The 24553-nt window shown below is 42.4% G+C and overlaps 2 protein-coding genes across 2 annotated transcripts in view; one reads left to right on the top strand and one right to left on the bottom strand.

Moving 5' to 3' along the window:
* Ncoa4 (nuclear receptor coactivator 4) lies at window positions 1-21036 on the top strand. The gene is made up of 10 exons (XM_052733885.1): window positions 1-119; window positions 12375-12529; window positions 13940-14080; window positions 14250-14338; window positions 14543-14651; window positions 15074-15163; window positions 16131-16274; window positions 17661-18674; window positions 18970-19110; window positions 19636-21036. The coding sequence occupies exons 2-10, from the start codon at window positions 12389-12391 to the stop codon at window positions 19639-19641; spliced, it is 1875 nt and encodes a 624-aa protein (XP_052589845.1). The 5' UTR covers window positions 1-119; window positions 12375-12388; the 3' UTR covers window positions 19642-21036.
* The window catches only part of LOC128107676 (mitochondrial import inner membrane translocase subunit Tim23), a 25548-nt gene continuing 21530 nt past the window's right edge, over window positions 20536-24553 (bottom strand). The window contains exon 7 of the mRNA XM_052733892.1: window positions 20536-22558. Coding sequence (XP_052589852.1) covers window positions 22443-22558 — 116 coding nt within the window. The 3' untranslated portion in view covers window positions 20536-22442. The remainder of the gene's footprint in view (window positions 22559-24553) is intronic.

Raw genomic sequence — 24553 nt, forward strand, 5'->3', positions numbered from 1 at the left:
GTGGTAGGGAGGCCAAACTATCGCGAGAGCTCTGGGTTCGGGAGCCCGAGCCTTTGGTGGCTAGGTGTCTGGGTCGGTCCAAGGTCCCCTCGGCCCACCGGAAGAAGCGCTGCCAGCTGGTAAGGACGAGTGTGCCCGGCGGGGCGGGCGCGCTTCCTTCGCCTGCCCTTCGGCCCTCCTCGCCCCGGCCTGTGGCCTGTCCTGCCCTCCTTTCTGCCGACACACGCGGGGTCCCCGGCCACCATCCTGCCTGTCTGCGTGCCGGGCCCAGTCGCCTTCCCTTCCCCGTTCACGCCAGGCCCGGACTCCTCTCCCTCCCCCGCGACCCGGAGCTACCACCTCTCCCTTCTTCCCGAGCGCTGGGCCTGCCCTTTCTCCTCCCTCCTGTCGACATGCTCAGTCCCTGGGCCTCGATTGGCAGCCTGAAGCCTTGGAGAAGCTTCTCTCCATCCCTTTCCTACACTCTCCCGACTGCCCCTCCCTGGTTTTTCAGTCGTCACAGCCCTCTTTCTGTGGTTCTTGTCTGGGTCTCCCGCCCTATGTGAGCCTGTTTTCCATTATTGATCCAGAGCATATTTGCTCCTATTCCGAATGGTTTGGCAAGCTGGGATGTTGGAGGCTATGTCATGAACACGGTATTTTTAACATCCTAGTTAATTCTCCCAAGAGTCCTCCAAACAAGCTTTATTTCTCCCTTCTGATGAGAAGAGAGCTTACAGGGTCATTGATGCGTTGCTCAGGCACTCATTTATTCAATGCTGTATGCTCAAGGTGTCGAGGATACAGCAGTGTAAGAAATGGACGTGCTCCTGGCCCTGATGTAACTCAGTCCTTGTAGAGAAAATACCGTCTTAAGTGCTACAGGCTGGAACTTGGGAGGATGGATCGAGAATGACAAGGCAGAGGGCTGGAGTTACCTGACCCTCAGCGCACACAGCTTTCTTACTAGTGCTGTTTGCAGGGTACTGCTCACCATCACGGCTTCCTTCAGTGAGGGTGGTAGAAAGTAACACCCGCCTGAGAATTTGCAATATTGTTGTAGGGCTCTTGAGTTATTTCCCTGATGTGTGTGGGACAGGTAAGTCAGTTGGTTCTCTGTTGGGATCCCACTGTGGCATTTCTGAACTTGAAAGTACACCAGAATCTTGGAAAGAAATTCACCCTGGTCTGACAGCAGGAGGAGGTTTATTTCATTTGTACTGCTCACCAAGTTACTTGATTTGCTCTTTGGATTTTTTTGTTTGTTTAAGAAGAGGGTGTCAGATCTCCTTACACCTGGAGGTCCAAGCCATTGTAAGCCACCTGATGTGGGTCCTGAGACCTGAACTCTGGCCCCTTGGAAGAACAGCAAGTACTTTTAACCACTGAGCCATCTCTCCAGCCCTGTTTGTGTGGCTTGTTTGAGACAGGCTGCAGGAATCCTCCTGGCTCTGCTGGGATTACATAGGTGCATGGCACCACACCCAGGTGATAAGCTGTTTGGGAGGTAGGTTTGCTAGCTTGCAGAATTGTTCAGATGAGTGAGATGTGTAGCCTCTGGCACTATTTTTTTTTTTTTTTTTTTGGTTTTTCGAGACAGGGTTTCTCTGTGTAGCTTTGCGCCTTTCCTGGAACTCACTTGGTAGCCCAGGCTGGCCTCGAACTCACAGAGATCCGCCTGGCTCTGCCTCCCGAGTGCTGGGATTAAAGGCGTGCGCCACCACCGCCCGGCGCCTCTGGCACTATTAACAGTCCTTACATTTACTTCTCAGTTTTACCTCTTCCAATAAGTCTTTGTCTTTGAGTCTCTAGGAAAATAACCTAGACATTTAAAGTTTTGTAATGAAGGTTTTATCATGACTTAAGTCTAAGTCTCTCAAGTTATTCCTTTGAGGGAATATTTTCAAAAGTGGAAAAGTGGAGGTACAGAAAGGGGAGGTTGTACCTAATTTTAGAAGTACAAAGGACTTACTCCCTCTCTAGTTTGTTAAATCAGCGTAGACTGCTGGGAACCTCAGGGAATCTATATATGGGTTTTATAAACTCTGGGTATTCTGGCATATGTCCCTTCTTCATTTGAGAGTCTCCCGGCTAGCATTTAAATAATGCTTTGCCCATACAGTGTTAACTACTGGTAGGCTTTTAGAGACAGTCACTGTGCCTGCTAATTATCTTTTAACTGTGCTTAGTCAGAAATTTAGTGTTGTCAGTGAACAACCAGTGGCACAAAGTCTCCACTAGATGGCAGACTCACCATTGTATCCTCAGGGACAACACTACTTCCTGTCAGTTCAAGACCTCAAATACTTGAATGACTACATAAACCTTTAATGACCCCTTCAAAATACCTGGTGTGGCTGAGGGGTTTAGACTTAAGCTGGATCTTAGCCAAATGGCTAAGGAGCAGTCAGACTAAGACTTTCGGACTTGGGAGCTTGTGATGTAGGTATGGTATTTAACTCTGTCAAGTCAATGACAGTGGCCAAGTTGAGCACTTTTCTTCTGGGGAGAATCACCAGTAGTACTTTCTATGCTTGTCTGTCAGAGGAGCCGTTGTTTTCCTCTCCTCAGCTGGTCTTCTGTGATTGTTAAATCTAACACTTTGGGCATTGTTTGTAAGCTTACAGTCTATATACCACAGGTCCTGGCTTGTCATACATACTCGTGAATTCGATGAACTCACAGGCAAGTGAGCTAAATAATTGTTGTGTAGGTACTCTGTTGACTTATCTTCTGTCCAGCACGGATGACTCATCGTGTGCTCATTCTTACTTATTCCTGGCTTTGCTTGGCTTGATTGTACAGCAGAATCAAGATGTTTTTCTGGGGAACTAGGATTCTACTTGGGGCTTTTGAGTTTATAGTTCCTTCATTTGGCATTACCTTGATTGCCCTACGGAACTAGCAGTTTGGCGCAGTGTTGGTGGGTAGCTGACAAAATAGGGTAATGGGGTTTCTTTGTCGGTAAGTAACAGTCCTTTCATACGTGGACAATTACACCTTCCAGAATAATTCTCTAAATACATTTTGAGTTTTATCTTAGCTTTATTACTAGTCTCTCAGGCTTTAGAGAGGAAAAAATTCATCTCTTGTTTGCTTCTGTAGGGAAAACCCACACGATAGTTATCATATAAAACCAGAGATAAAATGCTTCCTTCTTTTCTTTTCAAGAATGGGTTTCTCTGTGGAACAGCTCTGGCTATCCTGGAATTCGCTTTGTAGACCAGGCTGGCCTGGGATTCACAGAGATCCATCTGGCCTAAAATGGTATTCTTACGTGGTACAGATAAGTACCTGTTTTCCTATCCTTGACTGTCTTGGGGCAAGAAGTTCAAGTTGAAGATAGGGTACAGCCCTAGGATCGAAAGCCTCCCTAGCTTTTGGGGATGTCACTTGGAATTTCTGTGGTACTGCAGAGCCTGAGGGGGGAAATGTTGAGTTGGCTGTAAATATAGTGCACATTTCACCTCACAGATCCATTGTTGTTTTGGGTCTTTGGAACTAAGATTTTTGGATCTGGCCTTTTTAAAAAAGTCTTTCTCAGCACTTCCCCTGGGATTATAGTTTCTGTGGTGACACCCTCACCAGTTCTGTTCTGTGTGAAAACAAAGAATTAAGTTAATCTGGGTGTTGTTGCCAGAGTTCTGGGAACCCAGGCAAGAGGTAGAATACCATGTTCAAGGCCAGCTTGAACTGCATGAGGCTGCCAGAAACCAAGGGCTAAGGTGTGGCTTAAAAGTGTTGGGCGGCGGCGGCACAAGCCTTTAATCCCAGCTCTCAGGGAGGCAGAGCCAGGTGGATCTCTGTGAGTTCGAGGCCAGCCTGGTCTACAGAGTGAGTTCCAGGAAAGGCGAAAAGCTACACAGAGAAACTCTGTCTTGAAAAACCAAAAAAAAAAAGTGTTGCTTAGCATTCACAAGACTGGGCATTGGACCCCCAGTGCTGGGAAAAAAAGAGAACAGTTCTGTTAGAAACATTATCCTCTTCTAAATTACTTTCCTAAATTAATACTACACTCCTTAATAGGACAACATCAAGTTGATTATGTTTATAACAAATTATTTTATTGTGGCTGCTCTGAACTTGATCATTAACATTATCCATCCATTAGTAAATATGTATTAAACTACTGGCAAGTTAAAGACAAGCATTGGTACAATGCTGTGGGCACCTTTCTCACTAGGCCAACTCTATCGAACATGCAGCATGTTCTTAATGCCAAGGTGCAGATGATACCAGATGTGTGTGTGTGCAGTGCTGGAGTGTTCAAAGCTGACAGAACCCTCAGGCTAACAAAGAAGGTCTAATAAGGGCATCAGGTATTTTTCCCCCCCAGACAGGGTTTCTCTGTGTAGCTTTGGAACCTTTCCTGGAACTCACTCTGTAGCCCAGGCTGGCCTCGAACTCACAGAGATCGGTCTGGCTCTGCCTCCTGAGTGCTGGGATTAAAGTCATGTGCCACCACCACCCAGCAGGGCATCAGGTATTAAAGCAGCAGTTCTCAACCTGTGGGTCATGACCCCTTTAGGGGGGGTGTTGAATGACCCTTTTACAGGGGTCACCTCAGACCACCGGAAAACACAGATATTTACATTATGATTCATAACAGTAGCAAAATTACAGTTATGAAGTAGCAATGAGAATAATTTTATGGTTGGGGGTCACTACAACATGAGGAAGTGTTAAAGGATCGCCTCTGTGTTAAAGGGTTTTCACACTGGAAACCTATGTAGATGTCAGTAGGCACAAGAAAGCGACATGACGGTTCTCTTGACTGGTAATATTGAAGAACGATGTATTTGTTTAGGAAAGGCTCTCTAGTGCTTGTGACTTGCACAGTAGACAGATAGAAGGGACTACCATTGCTGACAGAAAGAACTGGAGAACCAAGCTGGACAGGATAGAGTGAATGGGTGGAAAGGGGATTTTTAGTTCACTAAAATGGAAATGTTAAGAATCACAGCAGTCCACACACTGATTAGCTCTGCTCCTTGCCGCCTAGTATTTTGGACAGGGTCTTGGAATAGATAGGCTGGCTTTGAACTCATAATGTAGCCCAGGATGGCAAGGATGATTCTCCTGCTGTAGCCTCCTGAGTGCTGGGATTACCTTCTTAACATCAGTTTTACTCTAGTAAACTAAGAATCAGCCATTGACATGAAGAGAACCATACATTTTCCGTTCATCTAGTCTTTGTATCTTCACCAAATGTGTTATCCAAAGAGGATATTTGGAATTAGTTGTTTCTTTCTAATGAAAGTCTGAATTGGGATCTCAGAAACCGTGCTTTAGAATGAAGGAGGTAAACTGCTGCCTTCTGTCTGGGATTTGGTGTCTAGGGATGTTGGAGTCTTCTCTCATGGTTTTGTTTACTCTTGATGTTCACAAAAGTCACTTTATATCCGTAGAAGAGAGAAAATATGTGGCTCATACCTGTAATCATATCCTAGTCTCTCCACTGCCTCCAGTGTCCTGAGTCAGCTCACCCTGCCCTTGCCTTGATCCTGACCACACCTCAGAAAAGAATGTCTGAACTAGTCTGAGTAAAGTGAATGAGTTTATTAAGTAGAGATCAGAGATGTACTCCCGTCTGTCAAGCAGTAGACATCTAAGACATGGATGTGACCTTCTCCAGAGTTTGGTGCTTAAGTGTCTACCGTGGCTTTTTATGTCCATTGCTCAAAAGTTGTAATATACAACAAGGTTTAAAGATTAAGCAAAATTTAAAAGTTGAGTAAAGTTCAAACATTAAGTAAAAAAAGATGTAAGCTGGTTTAAAGAATTAATGTTTGTAAATGAAACTATGGTGGTTTTATGAGGTGTATTGTTTGGGGCAAGGGACGAGAGGAGTTTATACAGTTCAACTCAAGGTCAGGACATTCTGGCCTCAAGTAAGCATAGGGTTTTTTGGTACTTTGTATTCTTTGAAACGGTCAAAGGTGTCCTGGACAGACCTTGAATTCTGCTGTGGCTGAGACTTCCCTTTAACTCTGGATCCTATTTCCTCCTCATAAATGTTGACATTACACATTTGAGCACCAAACCCTATGCAATTGGTTTTTTTGTTTGTTTTTTTGTTTTTTGTTTTTTGTTTTTTTAGCTGAGGATCGAACCCAAGGCCTTGCACTTACTGGCCAAGTGCTCTGAGCTAAATCCCCAACCATGCAATTGGTTGTTTTTGGTATCCTTTTTCTGAAACGTCTTTAGGAAAACAAGCTCTATGGCTGTAGGCAATTTGGTTTTATCAGTTATATTGAAGTTTTACTCTCAGACAGCAGGAAATGTAAAGTAGATTCCAGGGCGAGAAGTATTTTCCCCTTTCTATATCCTGCCTCATTTTTTCCCCATTTGAATCCTTCCAGTCCCAGCACTCTGGAACCTCAGGCCAGTCTTAGTTACACAGCAAGAGCTTCTGGTTTTTGTTTTATTTTCGAGACTAGGTTTCTGTGTAACCCTGACTGTCCTGGAACTCACTGTAGCTGTAGACCAGGCTGGCCTTGAACTCACAGATCCTGCCTCTGCCTTTCCAGTGCAGGAATTAAAGGCCTGTGCCACCACTACCCGGCCAGCAAGAGCTTTTCTAAACTCTAAAACAACAACAACAAAACTACCCCCAAAACTAACCAAATCAAAATAGCTCTAGGGCAAAGCCCAGCTAGCACGTGGACCGTTATCGCAATCCGCCTGCCGACCCAGCTTTTTCCTCTAGTTAGTGATTTGCAGCTGAGCCCTGGGCTGGGCTGAGCTGGTTGCAGAGGCTGCATGCAGGAGGAGCCTAGCTCCTGTGGCCCCAGGCGGCGGGTGCAGTGGGCGGAGAGGCAGGTGGGGGGAGGGGAGGCGTTGACGTGTGCAGGGCGGGGCGCAGCCTGGCCGGGGCACCTGACTAGCCGAGAGGGTAAAAGGCGGCCGCTCGCGTTCACGCTGTACTTTGCGTTCACGCAGTATCCGTCGCGAGGCCAGACTGCGAGGTGAGTGTGCAGCCTTATCCAGGAGAGCGCGCATGCGTGCGGGGAGCCCTGGAGACCGGTTTCACAGCCGCTCCTAGAAAGGGCAACGGGAAGCCTAGAAAGCTGTTTGAGTCACTGTTGCTCTAGCTTAATTTTACCGTTAGTTTTTTCAGTTTTTGAACCAGAAAAACCTTACTTAGTTTTGCCATTAGGTGGCAGAATTTTGCAGCCGTTTTTCGGTTACTGCTTAAGAGTTTATGTGCTGGGAGTCTAGCAGCTACGTGTGAAAGCGCTGCCGAAGGTAAAGCATTTGAAGTGGATTCAGTTTAAGATCTGTATAATCTTTGAGATAATGTGTTGTGATTCAAAACCTTTTTTTCACTGACAGAGGAGAAAGTGCAAGTCAAGAAATGACTCAAGGTAAAATTGCGAAATAGCACTATTTCTAAATTGATAGCTTTTCACTGCAAATTTTACAGTCTCATGTAGTTTTTCTCTTCTGAGATAACTCAGTAAACAGTATTTCATACTGTGGGTCCATTAGGACCGTCTTGGCTTATCGACTCAAAGTGGAGGGCTTTCTTGGAAGCAGAGAGCAAGCTGACACTGAATGAGAACTGGAGGGTAGCGTTAAGAGATAATCTATTCTAGCCAGGCATGGTGGCCTCCGCCTTTAATCCCAGCACTCTGGAAGCAAAGGCAGGCTTAGTCTACTTAGTGAGTCTCGTGTATAATAAAAAAAGATAAACTATTTTAACCCTTGATTCAGTCAACAAAGCCTGGAGTAGTTGTGATTACGTACAGACGCTGGGACTGAAGGCTCTTTTCTTCAGTCCTTCCTGCTGGCACTGGTACTTGGTAGGATTTTGATTATTCTGAGCCTGTCATGACAGTGCCATATGTATTTTTTAGTTGTCATTCAAGGCAGATGGTTCTGAAACACTGCTTATACTTTATTGAGGACTATAAAACTTATTGAGAGTCTATGGAAATTAATAGTAAACCCTTAAAAACATTCATTTTAAACTCTAGTTTTGGTATTTATGGTAAACATAATTCATGGGTTGTGGTAGTCTAAAGGTAGAGGAGCTAACACAGGACTAGACCTTGAGAACCCTGAATCCAGATCTCACCCTGTGCTATGACCCTTTAAAGGGGTCATTTAGGGGCTGGAGAAATGGTTCCACAAATCAGAATAAGAGCACTTGGTTGGCTTGCAGAGGACCAGGGTGGTTCCCAGCACCTACATGGCTCAACCATGTGTAACTCCAGTTCCAGGGATTGGATGCCTTTTGGCCTCTAAGGTATCAGTATCAGGCACACATGCAGTGCACTTACTTTACGCAAACAAAACACTCATACACATAAAAATAAATCTTAAAGACAGGATACCAGGCTCCACGTGTGTATGTATATGTCTTTATACCATGTAGGCCTTTGGCTTCATGAAATGTGGGTACTGTACTAAAATAGCAAAGGTTTTATTTAACTGTATTATTGTTGTTGAGAGTTGAACTCAGGACCTCAAGCATGTTAAACACTACCACTGAGCAGTGCCCACAGTAATAAACCTTTCCATCTTTCAGTTTGTGGTTAATGTGCGTCATGAGAATTACAGCTTTTTGGAAATCTTATGGTCAAAGCATATGATATCAAGTTATCTTTAGTTTGTGATTGGTTGCTCAATACTGGTTCAAAGATATTTGGACTTAATAACTAGATATGTGTGTTGCATATAGATACTACCACCCTCACAATCTTGAGGGTCTTGTTTTGTTTGGGGGGGTGGGATGGTGGTGGTTGAGGATTGGGTGTATTTCCTTCACATTTTTCAGTACTCTAAAACTTAGTGCAGGGATCCTAGAAACAAGGAAGTTAAAACAAAAACAAAACACACACACACACACACACAACTCTGAAAGAATTTAATGTAATTCAATTCTTGTTTGAAAGTGCTAGGGCAGTAGTTTGCATTATTAAGGTGAAGCCAAAAGGACATTTTCAGTATTTTAAGTTGAATTTTGGGATTAGAGCCAGTTTGGCCCACTTAGTTAGGTAACAGTTAAGTAGAGGAGATGGCCTACACACACACACACACACACACACACACACACACACACACACACACACACTGCACCTATGAATACACTATACACACATCCAAGTTAAAAATAAGAAGAAAACAGTTAAAATGTGTAAACCTGATATATAACCTTCGTGTGTGTGTGTGTGTGTGTGTGTGTGTGTGTGTGTGTGTGTGTGTGTGTGTGTGTGTTTTAGACTGTTGAGATCTTGCTTTGTGTATCCCGAAAGAGTAAATGGGGAGCTGTTAAACAAGAACTACCTAAGTCTGCATCTGTAGCAGAGTCTTCACTTAACTAGAATGTTGCGGTGGAAAGTGGAGATGGTGGCTGAGTGGTTAGTTAAAGGGGCCTCAGTCCAGGCCTCCTCACTGGAAAGCCATTGTCCATTTCAGTACTGCTTCCCTTCCTTCCTTCCTTCCTTCCTTCCTTCCTTCCTTCCTTCCTTCCTTCCTTCCTTCCTTCCTTCCTTCCTTTCTTTTTCTTTTTTTGGTTTTTCAAGACAAGAGTTTCTCTGTGTAGCCCTGACTGTCCTAGAACTTGCTCTGTAGACCAGGCTGGCCTCGAACTCACAGAGATCCACCTGCCTCTCTGCCTCCCAAGTGCTGGGATTAAAGATGTGTGCTATCAGTGCCCAGCTGTAATGGCCTTATTCTTAGAACCAGGAGTAGGCAGCCAGCAGCTGTAGCACATGCCTGTAATCCAAGTGTTGGGAGGCTAAGATCATAGAATTGTGAATTTTAACAAGATGACTGTGTTTGAAAGACAGTACCCATCTTAAGATGCAAAAATTGTGGTAACTGTGTGGTAAAAAATCAATTTTATAATTTTTCATTGCTGACAAGAAAAAATCAACTAGGGAGTTTTTGATTTGTTGAGACAGTCTCACATTGTAGCCCAGGATGTCTTGGAATTCTCTATGTAACCCAGACTGGCCTTGAACTCTCTGCAGCCTTGCCTTAACCTCCTGAGTGCTGAGATCTCAGTCATGAGCCACTGTGTTTTGTCTGTGTCCACTCCTGGGCAGTTGAACCTGCTTGTGATTAGATTTTAAAGATTCCCGTTAAGCATCAAGTAGTATAGTCTGCTCTAGTTGTATTTGAGTGTTTCTGCCTTGTTCTAGAGTTGTGGGGTTTTCACACTCTAAAGCTATATTTTAATTAAAATGTTCATAGTGCCAAGCACTGCAGCATTCCACACAAGTGAGAGCCTGAGAAGTATGGCATAGGTGAAGACTATTGGGAAAATAGCTACATAGGTCATGCATGGCTAACAGATGCAGTAACGTGGTGACACTCAACACTCCAACATTGTGTTGGTGGGGTTTTTTCAAAGAACCTACAGACTGTGCTCAATACACTTAAAGCCTGATTATAATATTAGATGGAAACACAAATTAATACAGCTGCTGTTTCCAGGGTTAGAAAAAATTCCACAGGGGCTTCTCACAAATGCATTGAGGAAGCCCTTTCTGTAGGTCATTGTGGGTAAACAGACTGAGGTAACAGAATTAGCAAGTGGGAAGTTAGGAAATTTACTGGACTTTGAGTTTTCGGTAGGAACTCAGAAGTTCCTTGAGTTGAGTCCTTTGCTGAAGTGGGGTAAGAAGGCCTGCTGGGCTTCATCTTCTTACAAATTTCTTCTTTCTTTTTTAAAAAATTATTTTATACATATGGGTGTTTTGTCTGCATTTATGTCTCTGTATCACTTACATGGATAGTATCTGAGGACCCCTGAGACTGTAGTTACAAACGGTTGTGAGCCACCATGTGGATGCTGGAAATTGAACCCTAGTCCTCTGGAAGAGCAGCCAGTGTGTTTAACTGTGGGGCCACCTCTCCAGCCCCCCAGTTTATTTCCGAGGGTGGGAACTCAGTATTGGCCCTAACCAGCTTTCAGCCTGATGTGAAACCTAGTCTTGGGGGTGCTGTCAAGGCCTGTCCAGAATGTCCTTTGCCTCTAATGGGCGGGTGGGCCGGCAGCCAGCCAGCCGTTGTGATTGCACTGACAGGCTGCTGCTGCTGCTGCCGAGCCCAAAGCAGGCTCTTTGAGTCATTGCCTTCAGGACTGTTGGACGTCGGTGAAGCCATTCCCCTCCTTGGGGCTATGCTGAAGAAGTCTGATTCTACAAGTATTGGAGTAGTAATCATGCCCTCCCAGAGAGTTAGTTGCTTATCTAGGCCAAATGGCCTTCCTGTTTGGAGATAGTTTTGTTTTGTTTTCCCCTCCATGGTTTTGAGTCCTCCTTCCCTTTTCTAGATGTCTCCATAGCATGTTAGTTACTCAGAAATAATTTTAGCCTAATAGTCATGGGACAGAGTAGCCTTGTGACAAATACATCCATATAACATCTAAATTGAAATTTCTGTATACCCAGTAGAGTACCAACTCAATTGCTCAACAAGGGCTCCATTTTTTTTTTTTAATTCTCTTCTAGTCCAGTCGAAGAGAGGGAAGAGGGATTGTATGAGCAAGGGGGTGTCAAGATCATGATGGGGAAATCTGCAGTTGCAGGGATAAAACCCAGGGAATCACACATGGTAGGAGAGTTATTTCTACATTGAGCCACATCTGTAGTCCAGAATCCTATTAATGATTGGTGTTTTTGTTTTTGTTTTGTTGTCTTTTGAGACAGGGTCTCAAAACCAGTGCTATGTAGACCTGCTTGTCATGAGTCCCTCCCCAACCCAGTGCTGGGATTACAACCCCTTAATACCAAAAGTGGTTTAATGTTCTTTGAACACTTTCACCAGCATGTGTCCTGTTAATTCAGGACCATTGGTGTATTTCCTCAAATATATATGTTCACATGTAAAGTGTCCCCCAAAGTAATCATAGAATTTTCTTTCTTTTCCTCTTCCCCCTCCCCCCTTCTTTCTTTCTTTCTTTCTTTTGGGGGGGGGGGGTGGTTCGAGACAGGGTTTCTCTGTAGCTTTGGAGCCTGTCCTGGACTAGCTTTGTAGACCAGGCTGGCCTCCAACTCACAGAGATCCACCTGTCTCTGCCTCCCGAGTGCTGGGATTACAGGCATGTGCCACCACCGCCCAGCCCCCCTTTCTTGAGACAGGGTTTCTCTTTGTAGCCCTGGCTCTCCTGGAACTCTCTAGACCAGACTAGCCTCAAACTCACAGAGACCCGCCTGCCTCTGCCTCCCAAGTGTTAGGATTAAAGGCATATACTAGAATTTTCTAGCAGAAACAGGTTAGGTAGGGAAGGGAGGCAATATGTACGTATTGAATATGTATCTTGGAAATCACCAAAGGTGTTAGTAATGAGAGCTGGTTGGATTAACCATTTGAGACATGATCAAAAGGTGGTTTCAGGTTGTAATTATGGTGCTATTTGGATTTCTTTCTTTCTTTTAAAGGAACGGTGAGCAGAATGAATACTTCCCTGGAACAGAGTGGCTGCTACAGTAATAGAGAAACGCTTTTGAGGTGCAGTGATGCACGGAGGGAGCTGGAGCTTGCTATTGGTGGAGTACTCCGGGCTGAACAGCAAATTAAAGATAACTTACGAGAGGTGTGCTGTGTGCTTTTCTCTTCCTTGGTCTGTCTGGCTGTAGCACAAGGCTGGGTAGAGCACTTAACTTCTCCATGCCATCCAGAAAGTTTGATCCCATATCCTGCATATTCTTAACCCTAATTAATCCTCTGCCTGGCATGTTGGAGCTTTTGGTCCCACAGGGAAATAAGTCAGATGCTGGAAGAATCTGAGAATCTACTTGGAGATTTGCCATTTAGCGTGTGTTTTGATTGCTCCTTTGTGTGGCTCTTGTACCCAGTTATGCAGGGTAACAAGAGAGTGAGCAGGAATCTGCCTAGCTGCTTTTTTTTGAGATTGGGTCTCTACATAGCTTTGACTGTCCTGGAACTCACAGAGAACCGCTTGTTTGCCTCTTGAGTGCTGGGATTAAATGTATGTGCTACAATGCCTGGCATAGCTGTACCTTTTTGATATATAAAAAATGGCACTTCATTATGTCTCCATTTAATTTAACTTGTTGGTAGCATGATATAAGTGGTATAGTCTTTAAATGCAAGTCAGAATGAAATTTGTTAGTTCCAATAGCATTCTTCTGGTCAGTGCTTCAAGTAGTATATGACTTAGAAACAACTTTTTCTAAAGGGGAACTTTTATGATATACCGATATACTTATGTGAATGCTCATGAATGATTTATAGCTGTTTTGAATTTTTCCCTCAAAATGTTTGTATATAGACAAAATGTGAACCATTGTATACACTCTTAGGAACATTAGTTTATAATTTAGCTAAACTATCCACCCTAATGGTCTCTTTGCTTTTGATAAGATGGCCCATGCCTGTACTAAATTGGCTTACTATAATTGGACTGCTTATTCCATGTAGGTGGGAAAAAGGACAGACCAGCCAGAGAGTCTTTTGGTGGAGGGGGTTGTTTGAGACAGGGTTTCTCTGAGTACCCTTGGCTGAACTGGAACTTGCTCTGTAGACCAGGCTGGCTTGGAACTTACCGAGATCCACATGCCTTTGCCTCCTGAGTGCTGGGATTAAAGGCATGTAAAGCTTAGCGTTGTCTGGAAAGCTGAGGGGGATTAGTATTCCTGGCATATCTTTTTCTTTTGATTGCTGATATGTAAAATGAAGCCTGATCATCTAAGGGGGGAGGAGTGAAGGTATTTTAGAAGTTAGGTATGTGTGTGTGTGTATATATATATATATATATATATGTGTGTGTGTGTGTATATATATACATATATATATATACATATATATATGTATATATATATATCTTGGATTCTTTAACTAGGATTCATAGGACTTCACGGGATTACTGAAATTGTAGGCAAATTTTTGAGTATATGGTGAAAAGTTTAAGAGCATTAGTATTTTATGGGAATTGTCATTCCTTGGCTTATAACACTAGTTTATGCTACCATGCATTTCCTAGGTAAAAGCTCAGATTCACAGTTGCATAAGTCGCCATCTAGAGTGCCTTCGAAGTCGTGAGGTGTGGCTCAATGAACAGGTAGATCTCATCTACCAGCTTAAAGAGGAGACACTGCAGCAGCAGGCTCAGCAGCTTTACTGGGTAAGGGGACTACACGGCTGCACTTGGTTGAGTATGCTTTCTAGATTCCAGAGAACGTTGTATCTGCTGTGTATTATTAATATGTCAAGACAGGAGTTTAATCTAAAATGTTATTTATTAATCTGGATACTTTTAATATTGTGAAGAGATGGTTTCATGTTTCTTATAGCTAATGGGCCAATTCAGTTGTCTTATTCATCAACTGGAGTACACCCAGAACAAAGATCTCGCCAATCAAGTCTCTCTGTGCCTGGAGAGGTAAAGAACCTTTTACTTGTTTTGACTTTGGTTTATTCTCATGGGCATAAAAAGCAAGTCAGATTTGTAACTCATTGCTTGTGTTGGATTTAACTTGACTTTCTATTCTTGTATAAAACTATCCTGCTTTTTTTTTGTATTTAATGTTATACTTGCTAATATTGGTATTCTTGGGAAAATATCTAAATTTTATCACTTTCATAGACTGGGCAGTTTGGCCCTTAAACCTGAAGATTCGACTGTCCTACTCTTTGAAGCAGACACATCTGCTCTGCGCCAGACCATCACCACATTTGGATCCCTTAAGACAATTGTAAGTAATGTTAATTTCAGCTATTTCATAGGGTGCTTGTCAAGTCGATAGCCTCCTTGATGGTGGCTTGCTGGAGGCAGTGACCTTTAGAAATGATTAAGTTAGAACTATAGGTTGGCAGTTTGGAGATTGTTACTGATTGAGAATACTTAGGGCTCTTTTTCTGTCTTTAGAAATATTCTGACACATTTAAAAAATAAGTGTTACGGTTTGAATGGTGTAGTATCATTTGGGTCTTGTTTAAATCACACCACTGCCAAGTATAGGGAAGATTTCTTATGACATAGATAGCTTAAACTGATCATTGGACTTACAGTGAAAATAAAATGCTTTGCTCAGTGATTTTGAAATGTAGGGATTATACTATCACTTTTTTTTTTGGTAGAAAAGCATAAATAACATGATTCTCTTCTTCTTGATAGCAAATTCCTGAGCACCTGATGGCACATGCTAGCTCCTCAAATATTGGGCCTTTCCTAGAGAAAAGAGGCTATATCCAGGTGCCAGAGCAGGTAAACTGCAGTTCTGTTTTTGGTAATTTAGTCATTACTTTATGAATTCTTTTGTGTCTTGATAACTATTTTTTTTATTTGCTACTATTTATTTGTAAAAAGCATCCACTTGATTGCCTCTCTAGAAGCACCAAATGTCAAATAGAAATTTAGTTGTTTTATAGATTTAATGAGAAAAATAATCAGTTAAATGGAAATTATTAACATTGTTACTGATATTGGTTCTTCCTTGGGAGTCTCTGATTCAGATGTGTTTGTAAAACAAGTGAATAAAAGATTGAAGACATCTGAATTAGAAGAACTCTAGCAATTGACTGTGTTGTTTTGAGACGGGCTCTAAATATTGTAGCATAGTCTAACTTAGAATAGTTATGTAGCCCAAGCTGGCTTTAACTTGGAGCTGGCCTCCCAGAGTGCTGAGATTGTAGGTGTGACCACCGTCCCTGATCTTGTTTTACAATTGTGAAAAATGGGACTGGTAAGACAATGGCTTAGGGGATAAAGGTTTACCGTGCATTTTACCTGAGTTCAATCTGTAGAACCTGCATAAAGTTGGAAGGAGAGGCCCAACTCTACAAAGTTGTCCTTTGACCTCCATACACATGCCATAGCATGGGTGCCCTCTCACACACAATAAATTTTAAAAATATTTGTGTATGGTGTATGTATGGGGCAGGCTGCACTGGCCATGGTGCCTGTGTGGGGGTCAGAGGACCATGTGGATCCAGAGGATTAAACTTGGTCAATCATGCTTGGTGGCAGGTGCTCTTACCCACTGATCCATCTCACTAGCCCAATGAGGAAAAAAAAAAAAATTGAAGTTCAGGGAAGGCATGACTTCTTTATGGTTAGTAGTAACCCAATGTTAGAGTGCTTGGGTCTCCTGTTTCTGGTAAATTTTCTCTTTCATTTGATACTGCCTTGTTAAACAGCAAAGTTTTTCCATTTCTTTTTTTATGTCTTGTAGAAGTCAGCATCCAGCAGCACAGCTGTTTCTCTCAATGAATGGCTTCTTGTAAGCAAACCTGCCATTGGTCATCAGGCTCCTTATGTACCCAGTACCAACCCACAGGACTGGCTTACCCCAAAACAGACCTTGGAGAATAGTCAGGTGTGTGGCTGCCTTTATTGTTTCTGAGGTAGACTGGGTTAACAGTAAGTAGTTTATGTCTATGTAGAAGGGCATGTTTTTAATCTTTAGTTACAAAAGTGAAATCACTTCATTGTAAATAGGAAGTTTAGGGGAAAAAAAATCTTTCAAAATACATGTCCATAATCTCTAGTGAAGTGACATTAAGACATTTTTATAAATTAATTTATTTTTATTTTATGTGCTTTGGTGTTTTGCATGTATGTCTAGATGAGGGTATTGGGTGCCCTGGAACTGGAATCACAGACAGCTGTGAGCTGCCATGTGGGTGTTGGGAATTGAACCTGGGTCCTCTGGAAGGGCAGCTAGTGCTCTAATTGCTGATCCATCTCTCCAGCCTGACATTAACACATTTTTGTTTATAACATTTCCTGTACATACATATAAATAAAAATCATTCTGTAAATTATGTTTTGATAAATATATAATGCTTTTGATCACATACAGTTCATCAGCTGGCTAGAGCTTAAGATTCTGCCCCCTATACTTTAGGATCTAATTAGTTCCTTAGGAGTAAATCCCTATAAATTGGATTCCTAAGTTACTGTTCTGCCTATGTACTCTTTTGACTTTTGCTACATTGTGCCAATATGGCTTTCTAGGAAGTTAATGGTTGATATTTGTATGAGTAGAGTATTTGCCACTGTCTTAGTTACTTTTTCCATATGCTGTGAAGAGACACCAGGTCCAAGGCAACTTTTTGTTGTTGTTGTTTTTCAAGACAGAGTTTCTCTGTTTGTAGTCCTGGCTGTCCCAGAACTTGCTTTGTAGACCAGGCTGGCCTTGAACTCAGAGACACCTGCCTCTGCCTCCCGACTGCTAGGATTAAAGGCGTGCGTGCGCTACCACTGCCCGGCCGAAGGCAACTTTTTAAAGAAAACATTTAATTGAGTGCTTGCTTACAATTTCAGAGGGTGAGTCCATTACCCATCATGGCAAGGAGCATGGCAGCAGGCAGGCAGGCACAGTGCTGGAGCAGTAGCTGAGAGCTTATATCTTATCTATAAGTTGGAGGTAGAGAGACAGACAGACACAGGGCCTGGCATGGGCTTTTGAAACCTAAAGCCCATACCCAGTGAATACACCTCACCTCATTGAACAACTCCACACCTCCTACTTCTTCCTAAACACCCCATTACCTGGAAAACCAAACATTCAAATATATGAGCCTCTGGGGTCATTCTCATTCAGACTTCCACAACCACCAAACCTGTTTGTGTCTTTGATTTTCACAGGCTATCAATTTTGCTTTTGAAGCAGTTGAATGTTTTTATGCTTGTTAGACATAAATGTATTTTTTAGTATTTTTTTCTGGGAAATTAAACATTTTGGTTACTTCTTGTATAGACTTCTGCCAGAGCCTGCAGTTTCTTCAGCAATGCCTGGGGCAATCTAAAGGGCTTAGAAAACTGGCTCCTCAACAGTCATCAAGACATTCCTGGAAAACCAAGTTCCTCAAAGTGTAACAGCCATGGTAGCACCAACTCTTTCTCTACTGAAGTTGAAAAGGTTGAAGATGTAGAGCTCCTCGATCAAGATGACCTGGACTTGTCTGATTGGTTGGTGACTCCCCAAGAACCCTGTGAACTGGAGAAGCCTGAGAATGGTAGCTGTGAAACCAGTGAGAAGTTTAAACTCTTATTCCAGGTGTTCACAGAGCCCTACAATGTGAATGATTGGCTTGTCAAGCCTGACTCCTGTACCAACTGTCAGGGTAACCAGCCCAGAGGTGTGGAGATTGAGAACCTGGGCAATCTGAAATGCCTGAATGACCACTTGGAGGCCAAAAAACCACTGTCAGTCCCCAGCGTAATCACCGAGGCTTGGCTTGTCCAGAACCATCAGGACCCATGTAGAGTAGAGGAAGTATGCAAAGCCAACGAGCCCTGCACAAGCTTTGCAGAGTGTGTGTGTGATAACAACTGTGAGAAGGAAGCCCTGTATAAATGGCTTCTGAAGAAAGAAGGAAAGGATAAGAATGGAATGCCTGTGGAACCCAAATCTGAGCCTGAGAAACACAAAGAGTCCCTGAATCTGTGGCTCTGTCCTTCCAGAAATGAGCTAACAGAACAAGCTAAGGCACCCAAGGCAGTGGCTCCTGCTAGAATTGCTGATTCCTTCCAAGTCATAAGGAACAGTTCCCTGTCAGAGTGGCTTCTTGGACCCACATGCAAAGGAGGGGGCCCTAAGGAAGTGCCTAGTACTGAGGAGAGAGCTGGCAAAGAAATGCTTAAAGTCCCTATGGCCACTTCCTGGTGTCCTTTTAATACTGCTGACTGGGTCTTGCCAGGAAAGAAAGTGGGAAACCTCAGCCAGTTCTCCTCTGGAGAAGATAAGTGGCTACTTCGAAAGAAGGCCCAGGTAAGCAGACATTAAAACTTGCCTCCTTTGAATCTGCTTTAATTCATGCTAAATTTGGTCAAGGTAGTAATTTTCCCAAGTCTAAACAGGGTGGATGATTTATAATCCACTGTAGTTGTGAATTTCTCAGGTCCTTAGCCTCCGTGCTGCAGTAAAGAAGAAAGTCCAGCCTGTTTTGTAGCCACAGTTGTTACCTTTGTTCTTGGAAAAGACAATGCTTTACATTGTTCTTTTCCATTTGATTGGGAGTTTAGTCTCATGCCTCCCAGTAGTCATCTTTTTTATCTTCTTGCAGGAAGTGTTTCTTAATTCACCCCTACAAGAAGAACGGAACTTTCGCCCAGATTGTTACGGCCTCCCGGCAGTTTGTGATCTCTTTGCCTGTATGCAACTTAAAGTTGATAAAGACAAATGGCTGTATAGAACTCCTCTACAGGTGGGTACCTGCACCAGCATGGTTATCATAGCTGCTCAAAAAATGTTTTCTCTTTCTTACCAACTTACACTTTCCCCCACCGACCACATTCCTGTTCATTTGTACACGAACAGAAGTACCTTGAAAATTTAAGGTATTGTAGGCTAGCAAAATAAAAGTACCCGACAACCTAAGTTCAATCCCTGGAACCTATGTAAAGCTAGAACCGACTCCATAGAATTGTCCTTTGACTCTCTTACCCATACCATAACACAAGCCCTCATGTGCATCACACACACACACACACACACACACACACACACACACACAGAGAGAGAGAGAGAGAGAGAGAGAGAGAGAGATTAAAACTATTAATGTTACGCACTTGAACTTTAAGTGACTTTTTCAGTCTGTTAACTGCCTCTAATGTTCTTATTCCCGCATGGATTGTGGTTTCTTAAGACCTGAGTCCATTTTAAAGTGGAAAGAATTTTGCTCTCTGCAGTGAACTAAGATTCCTGTGGGTTTTTTTTTTTTCCTTTACAGATGTGAAGCAGTGGACTACTAGAATTGAGCAGCTTTCCTGCAGATTACCACACATCCTTGAGCTGAGTGACTGTGACTTGCCAAACCATTGTTTATTCCAGGCCTGACTAGTCAACTTAATTCCTTTCCTGCTTAGTTTTGAACTAGTAAACAGAAATCATCAAATTACAAGCTGTGTGTGAAAGAATGCCAAGTGATTCAGTTCCTTCTTAGAGAAGCACTAACTTAACTAACTCCCATACTAGAAACAGCATCTTGGTATACTGGCCTTTAGCAGCTTCCACAGCAAACACTAGTTTTAAAAGTAAAATATTTCTATATCAAGTGTGTTAGTGTGTTCTAAAACCAGTAAACTTTCCTGACTTGTCTTTCAGCTGTTTCTCTTGCTATGGGCTTCTAGTGGTTTGAAATTTTTTTGTTCAGTTGATATATAGAGTATTTCACACAAATAATTAACCTTACCAATACAGTATATTTTGCCCTACTAAATGTCTTAGTTATATTGCAATTTTTGATATTAATCATCAAATATTTAGCCTATATGTCATTCCTAACATTTTTCATTTGAAAGAAATTAAGTATCGAGTGAGCTCTTTGAAAAGGACTCTATTGCTTCAAGACTACTTTTAGGGCAGTCAGAGCCCCTGAAGCCCTACAAACCTTGTCTTAAAGAGCCCCAGGCCATCAAAAACAGAAAGGCAAGATGTGTTAGGGACGTAGTACCTGACCACTCATCACCCTAAGGATTTATTGGTGCATCCTGTGTAAATGGAAGCTGAGCTTGACACCTGGTGCTCTTAACTAGGGATAAAGTCAATGTCCTGTCACTTCAAGCACAGCATCCTGAACCTCCAAAAGTATGGTGCAGTGACATCTTGATTAACAGGCTGTGCCCAACACTTGTGCCTTGGAGTGTTTATTGAAACTTCACAGAACTGACATCCTTGAGTTATGGCTACATTTTAGAGAGTTTCTCTGTAGGAGAGTAACAGGATTTCTGTTTCACAATTCTCCAAGATAACTTAGCTGCTTTCTCTGCTTTGAACTATTAAGCCTCTGAACTGCCTATGCTATTGGAAGAACTTGTGGAAAAATTGTATGGTCCCAAAGTGACATTATCATACAGCTTTACTAAAGTTCTGAATAACAGCTGAAAAGAGCCTCATATTTTCTTATGTCCCCCCAGATGCCACTGAGTATTATAAAGTTGGTGGGTAAAAACAATTTAAGGAGCCTTCCCAACATCTTAGGTTGCAGGCAACTTTGTAGTTTCTCTTTTGAGGTCTAACACACTGTATTTTACATTATTAAAATGTAATTTAAGTTAATCACTATGCTAATGATAAATAAAACATTCTTTTGCATTGGTTTTATATCTCCATTAAAAGCATAATGGCCACATCACAGTTGTTTGTGTTGTCTGTAAAGCTCCAAATGTTAATGTTTGGTTAAGGATGCAATAAATAATATATACAATGAGTGTATAGTTTATGCATCTTATTTTTAGCCTTTCCCTAAAAAACTCCACATATATTTTTCTTCTGTTGTGTGCAATGATTCCCTTCTACTAGATATATTCAAAAAGGTCCCAGTGTATTTTTGTCAACCATATAGCCAGAGGTTGCCTGGTATTTATCTTGTTATGTACCCTGTGGTGTAATTATGTGATTATCATTTTTTTCCCTTTAGTTTTCCTGGGCTTCTTAGAAAACTTCCAGCCCTTAAAATATCCCCAAAGAGGCCAGGCGGTGGTGGCACATGCCTTTAATCCCAGCACTCAGGAGGCAGAGCCAGACCGATCTCTGTGAGTTCAAGGCCAGCCTGGACTACAGAGCGGGATCCAGGACAGGCACCAAAACAGCACAGAGAAAACCCTGTCTCGAAAAAGAAAAAAAAGAAAAAGTTACTATACAGAATGAAGGTCAACTGTTGGGACAGAGTGTTCTAGCATACTACTCTAATGATTAACTTAAAATATCTTGAGGTTGTTTAATGTCAGCCGTGTAGTAGGAAAATCTAACTTTAGCTGTTTATGCTATCAGTAGCCCTTCACTGCACCATAAACACAAAGGCAGGAAAAAGGGCTGTCACTTTATAGGCAGTTATCTGTGCATGTGAGTGCCCTTGCCAGGGGTTGACAATGGTGTCTGTCTCAGGTATTTGTCACCTTATATACACTAGAAGCTAAGTCTCTCATTTGAACCTAGTCAGCTTGCTCCAAGGACTGTCTTTGCCTCCTGAGCACTAGGATTATAGGTGGGCTGCCACACCCACTGGGCATGTTGGGTGCTGGGCATCTAAACTCAGGTCTTCACCCTTGCACAGCAAGTGATTTACCTGATAAGCCATCTCCCTCCCCACCCAGATGTTATTCAATGGAGATACTATTTTTTATGCTGGGATTATGACTTTGGTTCTATTTTCACCCTTTATTTGGAATACAGGGCAACAGTAGTTTTAGATTTTTAAATGATAAACATGGTGATAAAAGTGTTGAAAATAAGTCTGGCCTGAATTTGGAGAGTAAGTGGTTTTCCAGTTTGGGGGTAGGAGAGAAAACAGGTGCAAGATCATCTCCAAAGGAGAAGAGAACACATACTCAGTGAGCCACCAAGGGGTTTGGCTTCCACTCACTAAGGGCAAGCAGTGCAGTCCAGGCTAACCATCCATGATCTTTGTCACAGCAAATCAGAGTCTCCAATTGTTCAAAGTAATTGTCGGTACAAGTGAGAAAGCAACTCCAGACTGACTTAGTAATCAATCTGGATGACTATGAAATGTCCCCCAGTCCAGAGGTGGCAAAATCTTCAGAGTGACTGTTGGAGCAGGGAACCTTTCATGTGCTCCCAGTTGTTATACAGTGCATAGAGACTGGTGAGGGTCAGTCCTGCCAGGCCACCACGTGCTATTCCTCGAAGACCACCTGGGAAAGAAGGAAAACAAACAGCCTTACATATTTCAGTCCTAGCATCAAAGGGTAGAAAAGTGTAATAAATAAAAGTGGGATAAAAGTACAGTAAAATGGAAAGATATGGAGAAACTCCTCTTAAATACTCTACCCCAAGCAGGAGGAACTTTTAAACCATTATTAAACTCAGGAGATAATTTCCCAAATCTGAAATTTGTATTTCAGAATAGAATAGATAACTTGTTTGAACTTTTCATGACTTGTACCTAAGATCCTCAAGACTGATGCGCTTTCCCCAACCCAACCTGTAACCATAGCCATTCAAACAGATTGGTCATTCCATGCCCCGGCAGAGTCTGTGTTGTCTGTCACTAGAACCGCCAATGGATCGAAGGCTGTAAGCAAGGTGAACATCCTATGTGGAAACAGTACTGTCAGCATTTGGACTCTGGACAGGTCCTTCAAATATTTGAGTACTCAAGAAGCAGTAGTGATTAAAAATAATCAAGCTTTGAGTCCATACTGATGGAACACAAGCACGCACCCCACCCCACCCCCCGCATACTTTGCACTGATGTGTCAATCTCACATAACCAAGCACTGAGCATAACAGACTAGTTAAGAAAGAATTCAAGATTAGACTTTGAGCTATTTGTACTTGTCAACTAGTCTTGTGGAAAAAAAATTTCAGTAAGCATTTAATCTAACATGCAGAAATAAAGCTTCAGTTGTTTGAAATGAACCCTCAAATCTACTAAGAGGAAGTGACAGTTTCTTAAAATAGGAAATGACCTAATAGTTCATAATTATAATAGCTTTGTAACTTTTACATAGTAAAGAGAAGAAACTCCACCAGAATGGGGTTTTCCAAAGAAACCTAAAGGGACCAAGGCATGGTTTTGCAGCTTCACAAATAACCAGATACCACAAATTTCAGGGAGCTTACAAGTGAGGGGCCCAGGGAGATGGCTTAGTGGGTAAAGGCACCTGCTACCAAGCCTGACACATACATTTGGTTTTCAGAGCCTACATGGTGGAAGAAGAAAACTGACCCCTGCAAACTGTTCTATGACCTCCACTTGTGCCTTGGTACCAAAAAAGTAAAAAAATAAAATAAAGGAGCTCAATGACAGTCAACTCTATAATTTCAGTGACATTTAGTTCTGTTAGCACAGCAGAACTAACCCATCTGCAACAGGGCCTACCAGATGGCTTCAGCTGATAAAGGGCTACTCCCCTCCAGTCTCTGGTCTGAAGACTAGTGATAGCTGACCTACTTAGGTTCTTAGGCTTCCACTGTGAAATGCCTTAATTGTCTCTCTTAGAGAAAAAGGGCAAACATCTCAAGAGGCTGTCAAATGTGTGGGAGGGATCAAAAACAAGGCAAAACCCCACAAAAATAAAATCAAATGGGGGGGGGGGGCCTTGAAAATGGCTTATTAAAAGCACCAACTACTCTTCCAGAGGACTCACATGGTGGTGGCTCACAACCTTCTCAGGCACCTGGCACACACATGATTCAACGGCCACATGCAGGCACAAGACCCATACACAAAAATAGTAAAAATCTTGTAAACAGGAGGCATTTCTAGTTCCTATCTCTGCCATTTGCTGTATTCAGACTGTAACATTGAAGCTGAACTTACAACTATTCAGTGTGGTTTAGAAACTATAAAATTTGGAAAATAATCAACTTAATCCAATTAGTTTAATATGGATCAATGTTGTGCCTCTGACTAGTAAATCAAGAAAAAGCTGTAGAACTCCGCATTGACTTTTATTAGAACAAAATCATACAATAGAAATAATAAACAGAAGAATAAAGGTATCTACAAGATAAAACTCAGTTATTAGATCTAGACTTGGGTGTAATAAAGGTTCTCCCAAGTAGGCAACCAAAATACAATCCTTGAAACGCCACTTGCAATCAAGATAAAATAAAAGAAAGGCCAAGGTGCTCTTACCACAGTTAGAGAAATGACAGAGGGCTGGTAATGGAAAGTAACTCCT

Source organism: Peromyscus californicus, unplaced genomic scaffold (genome assembly GCF_007827085.1).
Source record: "Peromyscus californicus insignis strain IS unplaced genomic scaffold, ASM782708v3 Scaffold_12__1_contigs__length_115047231, whole genome shotgun sequence".
NCBI classification, from domain to species: domain Eukaryota; kingdom Metazoa; phylum Chordata; class Mammalia; order Rodentia; family Cricetidae; genus Peromyscus; species Peromyscus californicus.